This window comes from Centroberyx gerrardi, chromosome 4 (assembly GCF_048128805.1).
Source record: "Centroberyx gerrardi isolate f3 chromosome 4, fCenGer3.hap1.cur.20231027, whole genome shotgun sequence".
NCBI classification, from domain to species: Eukaryota; Metazoa; Chordata; class Actinopteri; order Beryciformes; family Berycidae; genus Centroberyx; species Centroberyx gerrardi.
Genome location: NC_136000.1, coordinates 6,434,738 through 6,447,030, shown reverse-complemented (window position 1 = coordinate 6,447,030; position 12,293 = coordinate 6,434,738). Strand labels below are relative to the sequence as shown.

Genomic DNA, 12,293 nt, shown 5'->3' with positions numbered 1-12,293 from the left:
CTGTAATCCCATTGCATACAATCCATTACTGTGATTGCCATAGGGATCAACTGAACTCTGTATGACCTTAAAATGATATACAGTCGATATGACTTGGCATTTGTCAGGTTTTTCTCATGTTTCTGCACGATTTGGCAAGGATAATACTGTAAAATAGAAAAAAGAAAAGTGAGATATCACTTGAATCCAAAAAAGACCTGTCTATTAGAGTCCAGAGGTGTTCATATAACCTTTACGTTTCATGAGAGTCCAGGTGTCCATGTGCCCTTTTAAATCAGAAACTTCCAGAATCCACTTGACACAGTTAAAGAATCTCCTCACTCCACATTTCTTTGATAATAAAAGCACGTGTCCACTGGTCAGAAAAAAAAAAGATAAACCCTTTATCTTTCATGAGAAAAAGGGCCTTCACATCACTTAGATCATTGCCCTTTAAATGCAGGAGCTTCCCATTGCAAGCACCTTGCGAATGTGACGACAGCACTGCCAGTGGGAAAAGACACTATTGTAATGAGTGTTATAGTCCCTGAAGCTGTGAGCAACCAAGTGGACAACTGTACTGTCGTCAAAGATGTTTTGAGGAAATGACAAGGATGTCCTCTATTACCTGAGAAGTTTGTGATTAAGACAAGCATTTTGTTGAGAAGTTGCACCACTAAACTAAGCGTAAATCATCTCTGAATTTACTTAGAAGTTAGTCACAAGCCTCAAAAGTCCTCATACCATCCTTTTACCATTCCCAGGAGTGGAGATTAGAGTGTTTGCCGGACTTACCCGTTTTCTAGCTCAGCGCCTTAAAGGTTAAGTGTTCCCGGGGGGATTCATTGTTGTGTCTCGTGGTTCTTGTCCTCCTCTATCTCTGTCCACTGCCTCTCTCTCTCTCCCACTCTTTCTCTCTTAGTCTCTCTGTCTCGCTCTGTCTCTGTCTCTCTCCTCAGAGCCTAACTGGTGCAGCCACCACTGGAGCCTGCTGGAGTAGGACTGCTCAAAGTCTTAACGTGACTGGCCTTTAAGTTTTTCTTGAGGAGAAAAAGCCCACATCCCACTGTCAGTCAAGCGGCGGAGCATAGTTTCAGCTGGGCCGCCATCCAAACAGACATGAAACTATTCTATTTCGGTCTGCCATATGAGCAGTGGCGCTACAAGTTTTCAGAGGAGGAGGGGGGGAGGGATTCTGTGGTGCAGCATGTAATTGCAGAGTGACCAGTTATGGCGAGATGTAATTGCAGGCCTCATCAGATGGAGAGAAACTGCCAACAAGTCAAGGTAAAGGACTTTTAAAAAGCCGTTGAAAAAAACAAAAAAACAAAACAGACCACATAAATAAATGAGGAGCTGGGATCCAGATGTGGCAGCAAAGGGAGGGAGGGGAGAACGGAGGAGAAGAAAGAGAGGGAGGGAGGGGAAAGAGAGCCAGACGAAGGAACTGCCGTGGCAGCAGAATGAAATCCCATTTCTGACACGGTGAAAGGGTGTTTACCTTCCCAGGAACAGTCACAGAAGAGGGGAAGGGGGTTTGGGGAAGGTGAGAGGATGTCGGGCCGGCCTCGTGTTGTTTCTGGACCTCAACCACCAGTTCTCCTGGGTGTCTGGTTTCACGTCAGCCTTGGAAATGACTACCTTCTGGAAAAATTGGGAGCTTTAAAAATGAGGAAGGAAAATCAAAATATAAACGGCACTCGGCTGGTTCCCATTACCAGTGAGACTCAGCTGGTCCGGGGTTTGCTGCAGTTAATATCGCTGCGTATTCTTGAGTGAATAATTACCATGTGATTATCTGAAGGGGGGGCAGCTCCACACACACTCCCGTGCGCTCATAAGGGCCTGCTACATTGTACAGAGTCAATAAATATTAGCTTTCACTTAAACCTGAGTGTAAACAGCTAATTTCCTCACAAATTTTACCTAATTTCCTGGCAAGCGCAACAGGAGAGTGCTCAGTCGCGCTGAATGTGTCAGAGAAGCACATTGCTGTGTGTGAAGGTAATCCTCCGATAGACCCCATTATTTAATACATTAAAAGGAAGCAGCTTCCAAAGCCAATGGTTTTGAAACAAGAGTTGGGTTTGCGGTGTAAGTTTCTGGGAACTGGAATAGGGGCAATCCTTCACTTTGGATAGAGGGGTTTGCTTCTCTGTCTTTCTTATACGAACCATCTAATTTCCAACTGGAAGGGCCCCATGAAAAGCAGCTGTGTGCTATTAGGACTGCTTTTCTCATTGGCATAGTGGGATTGTTAGATTGCTGAGAAAGATGCTTAGAACCCACCCCGAATCAGCCCTCAACCTCCCGTCCCCCTCAATTATCAGAATATGGAGAGGGGTTTTCTTTTTTCCTCCCCAGTCATCCAGGAAAAGTTTCCGTGCGGATTCCAGCATGGCTCCGACTTCAGCGCTGATTCTCTCCCAGACAGACAGAGACAGAGAGAAAGAGGGAGAAAGAGAGAGAGAGAGAGAGAGAGAGAGAGAGAGAGTGCATGAGTGGAAAGACTGTAAAAACAAATGACAGATGAGGGTTGTAGGGCTTGAGGGGGAATGGAGCGCAAATCCCCCTTTCTGTTTATACTCCAATAGCATAAGTTCATATATTAGTCATACATATTCTTTCATCGGGGAAATTAATAAATCATACAGTTGAACAGTTGGCTTTATCACAAATCATTCATTGCTGTGAGTGTCTAGTGTGGAAACGGCATGTGTGGTGTTGTTCTTTGCTGCTTTGTATCACATTATTGTTTGTAATACATATAAACCAAGTGAGACTGTTTTATCAAAAGAACGTCTTTTTTTAAGTTCTGACATCTCTTGTGTGCTTGTGCATATGGGTGTGATGCGCATCGCGGCAAATATCCTGTATTTGCTCCGGTGCACACTTGGCATTCATCCATGCAACCAAATAGGATAAACTGTATCCTGTTTTTCAATTTCACCCTTATTGGATGGGCTCATTACCCCTTCAACTTCCAAACTTACAGCCCATATTTGTCATCCTAAACTGATCGGCTTTTTCATCCTCCCTTGAACTAATCCTTCTGTTTTATTTCTCTCTGTTCAACAGATACAGTACTTAAAATAATAAGGAAAAAAAACACAGTTTAACCATCCATATTTACATTGCTTTGTGTTTGTTTTCTTTCATTTAGCTTATTATACCTAACATTTTGATCAGGTTGATATATCACTGTCTGGAAAATGACAATGGTGTTATTATGTATTTGTGTGATAGTCACCTGCTCCAGTTCATGAGACATTATGGTGAGATTCTCTTTCCAAAGCAATGCAAATTTTATTTTCTCAGTTTTATCCTTAGTTAAAGGCAGATTTCTCTAAAGATATAACAGAAAATGAGTACTGAGACAACTGCAGACTTATTATTCATGTTCATATTCACCAGTGATGTAATGTTCACTTTTACTTTTTTGTGCTTTTCTTTGTAACCTTTATCCAATGATTATTGACTGACATAATGTTCTTCAGCAAGGACCTGTTCACAATCACACACTGAGCTCCACACAGAGCTTCTTCCACTGATGGCCACAGGAGCAGATGATGGTGAAGTGCCTTGCTCAAAGGCTCCTCAATGGTAGTTTTTAAAGGGAGGGGAATGTTTCTGAACCTCTTTTCCCGCCAAGATTTCCCCAGCTGGTCTGGGATGTGAGGTTACAACATTTGAAGTTTGTTCAGAGAAAAGAACACATCTTTTGACTCAGTTTGTTCGTATGAGGCATTTCATGTAGCAGGGGGTAACCTTTGTGAGTCATGGACTCCTAGGAGCTGACTGTTGTGTGGGCCTGCATGATTTGGTTGTAAAAAAAAAAAATCACTTTCACAAAGGCAAATTACCACTTCCCATTAACTATCATTCAAAACCACAGGTCTCTATTATTAACTGGTGCATGTGCTCCATTCATGATTCACCTATAGTAGTTTTCAATAGGTTGTTTCTTTTACACCTCATTCCTGTCCATGGTGCCCTAAAAATGACGTCATTTAAAAGTCATAAAGTAGCAACATGTGATTTCATAATTTGTCATTACTTTGGCACTTGTGTCATTGTTGTCTTGATTTTCTTTTCCTTGATTTTTCTTTTTCTTTCCTTTCCTTCCTTTATTTTCCTTTTTTTACAGTTGAGATGCTTATATAAACCCCACGGGTTTTCTTTGCTCAGCTTGTATTTCGATTCTTTCCACTGATTTTATCATTTGTGCAAATAAACTAAACCTAAATCTCTATTAGTTCAGCCAGTCTCAGTGAGCCGGGCCTGCTGAACAGGAACACTGCAGGTTCTGGAGGAGCTTGAATGAACCGGTGACCAACAGTTCATGAGTTATCAACAAGAAACTGTATGTTTTGTCATTTGAGTCAGACTGTGGAGAACTTTGCAGTGTGCCCCTGCAACTTTTGTAAAGACAATTATATTGCCACCTATTGGAACGCTGCTGTAAAAGCAAGAGAACCCCAAAAAAGTTCACTCACCCAGCATATCGTTTGGGTAGATACTTATAGATCCAACTTGATAAAAGTCATAATATTTGACAATTAAAATTAAATCAATGTGTCAGTCATAACTGGGGTAACACTGTGTACAAAGACAGCCTGAAGAATATGAATCTAGCCTTGCAAGCAACAACCGCTCATTATGCTTTATGTGAATGTTACTGTAAACTGTCTGAAATGAAATGAGAGATCCTCTGGATATTTTTTGAAGAGTTTAAATGCAAACAAGAGCAGTGCATGATGTGTCAGTGTGTGCTATGAAACTCTGAAAGCTGTCCATGTCTCTGCACAAAGACAAATTCCTGTACCATGTTTGAACTCGGCGAATAAAGTGATTCTCCTTCTGATTATGCTTTATGTGAATATTACTACAAACAGTGTCTGATTGAAATGAAGTAGCAGACATTTTCGTCCCCTGGAGCTGCGGAAGAACAAGCAGAGTCTGACTGCAGGTGTGGCTGCCTTTTATTGAGCAATAACCCATGCAGCTTTTTTGTCTCAGGTTTCTTGTATCAGTGATGAGTTTATATATCCATGCCAATCTGGAAAAACTGCCAACGTAACCGATGCTGTTGAATGGTATAGACTTTCACAGTGTTTACACCTGGATTGTCGCTCCATACACAATAACCCAAACTGGGGAAAATGACGGTCGGTGCAGTGCATGACTGTGGTTTTGGTTTGGTTTTGCGAAATTATAGATCCTCTAGTTTCCAATGAGTCATAATGTCAGTATGTGAGAGTGTGTATCAAAAAATGGGAAATGTTGTCAAATGTTTCTTCAGTGTTTACCCAGTAACTGCAGCACATAGCATGAATTACAAATCACTCTATTCCAGTGAGGCTGCACTTATGCCATTGGATATGATTTATGGATATGATTGAATAATATACAAACCATAATATATTATGCTAGAATATTATATTAAGAATATACCCCTCTTTTATCCTCTAATACAATCAACCTCTCAATCAACAACCTTTCTGCACCTAAATTCTTTCAAACCTTTTGAAGAACAACACAAGTACCCCAAACCCGAGTGTATCTAAAATACATTTTAATCTTGCTGAAATTTGTTTTTCACAATATTGTTTACAATATTAATCTGTCTTCGTTCTCTTCGTCCTCGCTCGGTTCTTCTTTATCGTCTCGAAACAGAACTGTACAATCATGTTCATGTAAATTGTTCTACATCAAGGCACAAGACAACAGCCGTTGTGGGGGAGCCTTGGGTAGGCTGATCTTTAATGGCGTCCCTCTGGCACACAGCAAAACAGGGTACCCTCGGGGGGACAGGGATGAGCCAAAGGGAATCATGGGAAATGTAGGAGAAATGTATGGATCATAAATGGGGGGGGGGGGGGGGGGGGGGGGGGGGGTCGCATGGGACAAATGTGCTCTAAGGAGGTGAAAGGAGGGGGGAAAAAAAGTGATAACCACTGCTGCTTTCATTTTATTTTTCAATGAAATTCATGTATAAAAAAGAGGAATCATTAGGATGTTTGTTTTTTTTTTCTTCGGGAGTTCATTTTGTTCATGTACATAACCAAAGTGCTTTTTTTTTTTTTTTTTCTCTTATTTGCCAAAAGCAAAAGGTTCACTAACAGGATGGAAATGGGACGAGAAGTCCTGTGGCGTCTTTCCGTAAGAATGTGAGAGAGTGGATAAAGGGCCGGTTCAATGAGTATGTTCTGCTTGTTTTTGTTTTTGTTGTATTGTTTTGTTTTTCCCCAGGTATTTTCTGATGTTATCGCGTCGAGTTTCAACTTCTGTAAGACAGAGACAGAGAAAGAAAGGAAGAAAGAAGGAAAGAAGGAAAGAAAGACAAATATTGGTTAACAAATTAAATGTAAATTCAAAAGATAACACAAAAGGATGATATTGACTAATGTTCATAATAATGTACAGTGAATTACATATCATCATAGAAATAGTTTATATAGGGTATATAAAGGGTTCAGAATTCAATATCTAGATATTGATAAATTATTGATAAAATATAGGTACAATATAGAGGATTCAGTCTGTAAAGGTGTTATTTTGTCAACCCAGGAGTCAAGTTACCTATTATCCCCCAAATTTAAAGTAATTTGCTTTAATTTTTCTGCTGTCAATCATTTTGTCAGGACTGGCTGTCACTCTTTCAAATGGAAGATATCTAACTTTGGGATGAAACTCTTCATATGATGATTCCACCACATGAATTCAGAAGTCAGAGCAGAAGAAGAGAGTATTCACCGTGTCCCTGAAGGCTGTGGGAAAGCTCACATCTGGGCGTTTCTCCTCCGCCTGCCGAAGGCCTTGGAGCCGACGTTGGTGGGGACGAAGTTGCTGTTGCCCATTCCCCCCGACCGGCTGAGGAAGTCCGCCAGGCGGTGAGTCACGCAGGTTGCCGTGTTGCAGGCTCGCTTCTGTGCTGTAACGCTGCTTCAGGAGAGCAGACAGGGGGTTAACGCCGAGCTCTGGCACACACACACACACACACACACACACACACAGGTATGGCATTCACACACATTATGCACAGCCTTAACTACTGCCACACCTAGGTCTACTGTACACAGACGCACTCAAAACACACAACATCTCTGCAAAACACTGTTCATCCTCATCAGCATTTACTTTACTCTGCAATACTTGTACAGTACCAGTTAAAAGTTTGGACACACCTGATTGGATGTTCTATGTTTTTCATTATCTTTTCAGCCATTTTGATCTAAAGGCTTATGCTTTAATGCTTGAAATTTGTTTTTAGACAACTATAACTAGTGAAGTTGATGCCTATGTATACATTTTATTCCAAAGTCTTTGCCTTTCCATCAAGGCAAAGGGCGGCTACTTTAAAGAATCTAAAATATAAGATAGTTTTGATTTAACACTTTTTTGGTCACTGCATAAGTCCATTTTTTTATTTCATAGTTTTGATGTCTTTACTATTATTCTAAAATGTGGAAAATGTGTCCAAACTTTTGACTGGCAGTGTATATGCCAAGAAATACATGAAAATAGGATGCACAGAGTGATATTACAAATCAAACATGCAGCTTAAAATATCAGTTTAATCATATATTTTCTGCAGTTGGTCATATTTCTTACCTTGGGACTCGACGAGAGCTTCAGAGATAATTTCAAGGCTACTATCAGATGCTCTAAAAACTATTCATGTCCATATTTGGAAATTAGCGTACTGTATACTGGCAACGAGCGGACAAGGCAACAGGGGCCAGGTCCATGAAAACCCACTGACTGCTTTAAAGTATCCCTAAGAATGAAAATGGGCTAAGGCTTCCTGGTAGAAAAATAAGTTTATTGAACAAGAAACATGGTGTCGCATGAGTGGATCATTTATTATGGTTAGATATTACTTTCGTGGTCCCTCTCAACTCTTAAATTTCAGGGGCTTGGAATGCCATCAAATGATCGGTTGCACGCACACAGAAATGAATCAACAATGTCTCGGCTGGCTCCCTAAAATGAATTACAGATATGAGAACTAATTCTGATTGTCTGAAATGACGGGGATAAATCATTCTCTGCCAAAAAAGAGGGGGAAAGGAGAAAAAACTGAAAAGTTGGTTGCACTTAAAGGTCTTTTCTTCTACTGGCAATCAAGCAGGCAAACTCAACATGCACTGGGGCTTTGCCAATCCAAAAAAAATAGATAAGGAAGAAACTGGGATGAGAGGAGAGGAGAGGAGAGGAAAGGAGAGGAGAGGAGAGGAGAGGAGAGGAGAGGAGAGGAGGAGAGGATGCAGGGAAGGAGAGAGGGGTTAGATGCTGTCAAACGTCTCCCCGTAGCTTGCATAGCTGTCGCTCTCAGGCGCACTGCGCTTCTTGCCGGGCGTTCCCGCTCCCACGTTCGTGCGAGGGAACGTCTGCAACTTGTGCAGCTCCTGAGACAGTTTGCCCAGCACACAGGTGCTGAGGTTGGAGCAGCGCTTGGTTAGGGGTCTGTCCATGCTGTCGGGGAGGGGACAGACAAAACACATGCAGAAAACAGGCTCATAGACATGGGAAAACATGCAGGTCTAGTAGCACTCTCTCGCTCTCTCTCTCTCTCATTCGTTCTCTCTGTCTCTCTCTCTCATGCATACATGTTAGTACACCTCTCTCTCTCTCTCTCTCCAGCAGCATCCCTTTCTCTCACATGCATTTCTTTCTCGTGCCGTCACACAGGTATCAACCAAACAAACAAACAAAAAATCCCCCCCCCCCCATCCCACCCGGCATCATGCTTATTCCCTTCAGACCATTCAAAGAACCTGTCATCCCCCATGCTCCACCCCCAACCCCAAACACCACCCCTCCCCCACCCCCCCCCCACCCCCCTCTCGTCGTATCTTTTACACCCACAGAACAAACAGAAACCGGTCGCTTTCCACTGTCATGCAACTCCACTAATTGACATCATGCACACTTATTCGTTCCGTTAGGCAACATCCCCGGCAGGCAGGCTCGAAATAGTAGCCCATTCAAACAAAGTCAAAATCAAACTCATCCATGCGGGAGCAGGGTCATGACAGAGAATTTTTTTTTTTTTTTTGTGTGTATTAATATCTCTTCTTTGAAATGAGAAATCATCTTTTTTTTTTTTTTTTTTTTTGGTCTGTAGACAAGCACATACCTCTACGTCTGACTCAACCCAAGCCGGGCGCTAAAAAAATAAGACGCATCTTCAATGGTGGCATTTGGTGTTAGCTTAAAGAATACAGTCCCTAAAAAGACACACAAGGTCCAGTGCGGCGGCCCCTAAAGAGAGCTGTCCGTATCACCATATTATTTGGGGTTTTATTTCATCATCTACATTAGTTATCACAGTCAAACCCTTCGCTGGTGTTCTCTGCGCAGGAAGGAAATGTTAAACTGGTTAAAAAAAGAGGTTAAAATCAAGAGGGGAAAAAAAGAGAGTCGTCTGTACCTATTTCCTTCGTTCGCCTGCTGCTCCAGCTCCTCCGCTGTCATCTGCACAAACTCCTTGACGATGGCGTTGAGTAACCTTCGCGCCTCGTAGTCCGTGAGCGTGACTCGGTCTGACATAGACTCTATACCCGGTCTGAGGTGGAGGGGTGGAGGGGTGGAGGGGAGGGGGGGGGTATGAGAGAGAAGGAGGTGGATGCATTGAGATCAGCATAAGTCCTCTGCTGGAATTATCACCTGCAGTTAAAAGGGTGGGGGTGAGGGGGGGGGGGGTTGGGGTGGGGTAGGGTGCTGGTGGAGTGAGGGAGCGGTAGGGTGGGGGTTTAGGAGGGCGGTGGTGGTGGTGGTGGTGGTGGGGGTTTGGCCACTACGTCACCGACTCCGAGAGGGTCGATGACGTCTAAGTTGGAGGGCCCCCGGCCAACGCAGGGAAACAATCTGCGGAGAGTGCCCCATCTAAAAGAGGGCCGACGTGTGACCGGCTTCAGATTTATGACAAAATCAATAGCTTCATGGGAACAGTGCTGGGAGTGGCTTCAATGGGGTTTTATATAAATATATAGATCTCATTTATCTCCCCCTAAAGTAAATTACACTTGTTTTTCATTCATTTTCTTTTCTTTTTTTCTTTCCATTACAGTCGCTGTTTAACACTCAACCTGAGTGCACTTTCATCCAATTGGATTAAAGATGAATAAGAGGATCTGGAAACTTTTATCTATTGATTAGGACACTAAAGTTAATGGGATTTGCTGAACGGCTAAACTAAGGGAAAAAAATAAAGTATGACATGTAAGGGATATATTGTAAAGCTGAGCTGAGCCAGTATCAAATCACATCATAATTTATTCTGATTAACCTAAGCAATGATATTTACACTTTATGTGTACATGCACTGTCCTATTATAGATATGTGAGGTGTTACTACTGTCGACTGTAGACTGATGTATCTATGAATGAATCAATCAGCTCCTCACATACACTGCTGCTCCCATATCTTTCTCTTCTAGTAGCACTGAAAATGCTTCTTTGCTGTTACAATTACAACAAAATCTACCTTTTTACCCATTTAGCAACATGGAAATATTAATTCCATCTTTTGTTGGGGTGCTTTGGCTTTCACCCTTGCACTCCTTACTACTGGTTACTTGCAATACAGATGATTTATGAATTTAAGTTCATTCTACTTTTGCACTCATGACAAGTTGCTGTGGATAAAAGTGTCAGCTGAAAATCCTAAAATGTAAAATGTAAAAGTTGAGTGTCTCACCTGGCAGGGGCGGCTTGTGAGCAGTACATCTGGCAAATGACCAGGGCATAGGCAACAAGGAAAGCAGAGATCTTCAACATAACCATGGTCCCCTACACAGCAAGAAAGACACCCCGCATCAGCTCCATGTACACAAGACTGCTGCCACTCACATTCACACACGGCCGAAAGAAGTTCTGAGCCGCTCTCAAGAACAGCTACATCACCTGAAACATGCATTCGTCTACAAAGCAAAAGCCATCGTACGTCTAGGAAATAAACTCGCAATATCGTAGCGAATGATCCTCCTGTGCTGCTTTGAAGAAAGTGGCTTCAGAATGGCTTTGTGTCACTTTTCCGGGGTGGTGAGGACAGTTCTGCCTCGCTCAGCTCGCCCACCTCAGCTTGCCACTACTTAGCTCTGGTCTCCTGCTGGATATCCATGCTTTTATCTCCACACAACTCCCCTTCAAAACTCATCAGCCTCATAACAATCCCCCCACTCGTCTTCTGCAAAGCAGAAGACGAGTCCAGGACCAGAGTACAGGACAGGTAGTTCTCGCTCATGTCGTTGTGCTGCAAGTTCCGAGTAAGACATGCCTTGGAGGTGGGAGTGGGGTGGGGGGGTGGAGGGAGGGTTGGGGATTGGGGGTGGGGGGGTAGGAGTTGGGGGAGGGGGGGGGGGTCCTAGTCTGTGGTTCAATGCATGTAGCATTAGCTAGCGCTGGAAGAGGAGGGGAGAAAGGGGGGACTCCAAGCTTGCCAACTCCCTGGGGGACCGGTGCATTAGTGTAATGAGCTTCCACCACTCTCTCTCTCTCTCTCTCTCTCTCTCTCTCTCTCTTTCTCTCTCATACACACACACACTCTCAAACCCGCAGGTTCTCCATCTCTCCTGCTCCCCTTTTGCTGTCCATCTCCTCTCTCTCTTTTTCTCCTTCCATCGCCATTCCCTCTAAGTCTTTCTTCTTCTGTCTAACTCTCACTTTTGAGTCTTTCACTAAGCACCTCTCTCTCTCTCTCTCTCTCTCCCTCTCTTTGGCTTCCAAGTAGCAGAGTGGACCCTCAGTAAAGGGGTGCTGGTGATGCCGGTGACCCCTGTGGCCACACTCCAATCCCATTACCAACACCATCGCGTCACCGCGGTCTAACACAGCGACCCGTCCACATCCCACTGATTACACACACATGCAAAGAGCGTATCACATACATTTATAGTCAACCTGCCATCCCAATACAATGCCCATCATGTGAGTTCCATTTAAAGTCTCCACTTACCTTCAATGATAATCACCAGGCAAAAAAAATATATCTCTATGTATCTCTATGCAAAACGCTATAAGTTGACTTTCTCTCAACTTGAAGAACAACTCTTGATTCTGTTGCATGCAGCGCCAACGCACCAGCCTATATATCCCACCACTTGGATTTGTGCATTGACTGTGTAGGTGTTTAATTATCTGCCGTCAGCCAATGGCGTGGCTCTGATGCTACGGCGAGCCAATGGGACGCCGCCCCTCAGTCCTGGCACACTAATAAGGGATATGGCTTTGCACTGACGTCATTCCTCAGTCACTAAGTGCCCCATTCACAAAATCCACCAGTCATTTGGACCATTTGCTATCCCAAA

General features: G+C 43.2%; 1 protein-coding gene across 3 annotated transcripts; it reads right to left on the bottom strand.

Annotated features, from left to right (window-relative positions):
- Window positions 1-5,532: 5,532 nt before the first annotated feature.
- On the bottom strand, window positions 5,533-12,039 carry LOC139916143 (calcitonin-1-like). Of its 3 annotated transcripts, none has more exons than XM_071904943.2 (5): window positions 11,942-12,039; window positions 10,685-10,776; window positions 9,416-9,550; window positions 6,736-6,924; window positions 5,533-6,266 (listed from the first exon to the last, which is right to left on the bottom strand). In XM_071904943.2, exons 2-4 carry the CDS (start codon window positions 10,768-10,770, stop codon window positions 6,762-6,764), a joined length of 384 nt encoding a protein of 127 aa, XP_071761044.1. In that variant the 5' UTR covers window positions 10,771-10,776; window positions 11,942-12,039; the 3' UTR covers window positions 5,533-6,266; window positions 6,736-6,761. The 3 variants fall into 3 exon arrangements, with proteins under 3 accessions (XP_071761044.1, XP_071761045.1, XP_071761043.1); XM_071904944.2 differs by having other exon boundaries at window positions 6,736-6,921; XM_071904942.2 differs by lacking the exons at window positions 5,533-6,266; window positions 6,736-6,924 and adding an exon at window positions 7,781-8,457.
- Between the last annotated feature and the right edge of the window lie 254 nt (window positions 12,040-12,293).

Bases quoted from the DNA above. Each gene is read 5' to 3' on its own strand.
- LOC139916143 (XM_071904942.2), bottom strand. From the start codon at position 10,770: ATGGTTATGTTGAAGATCTCTGCTTTCCTTGTTGCCTATGCCCTGGTC. The intron at 9,551-10,684 runs GTGAGACACTCA...CCTCCACCTCAG, and splicing joins TCACAAGCCGCCCCTGCCAG to ACCGGGTATAGAGTCTATGT. The intron at 8,458-9,415 runs GTACAGACGACT...CCTCCCCGACAG, and splicing joins CAGGCGAACGAAGGAAATAG to CATGGACAGACCCCTAACCA.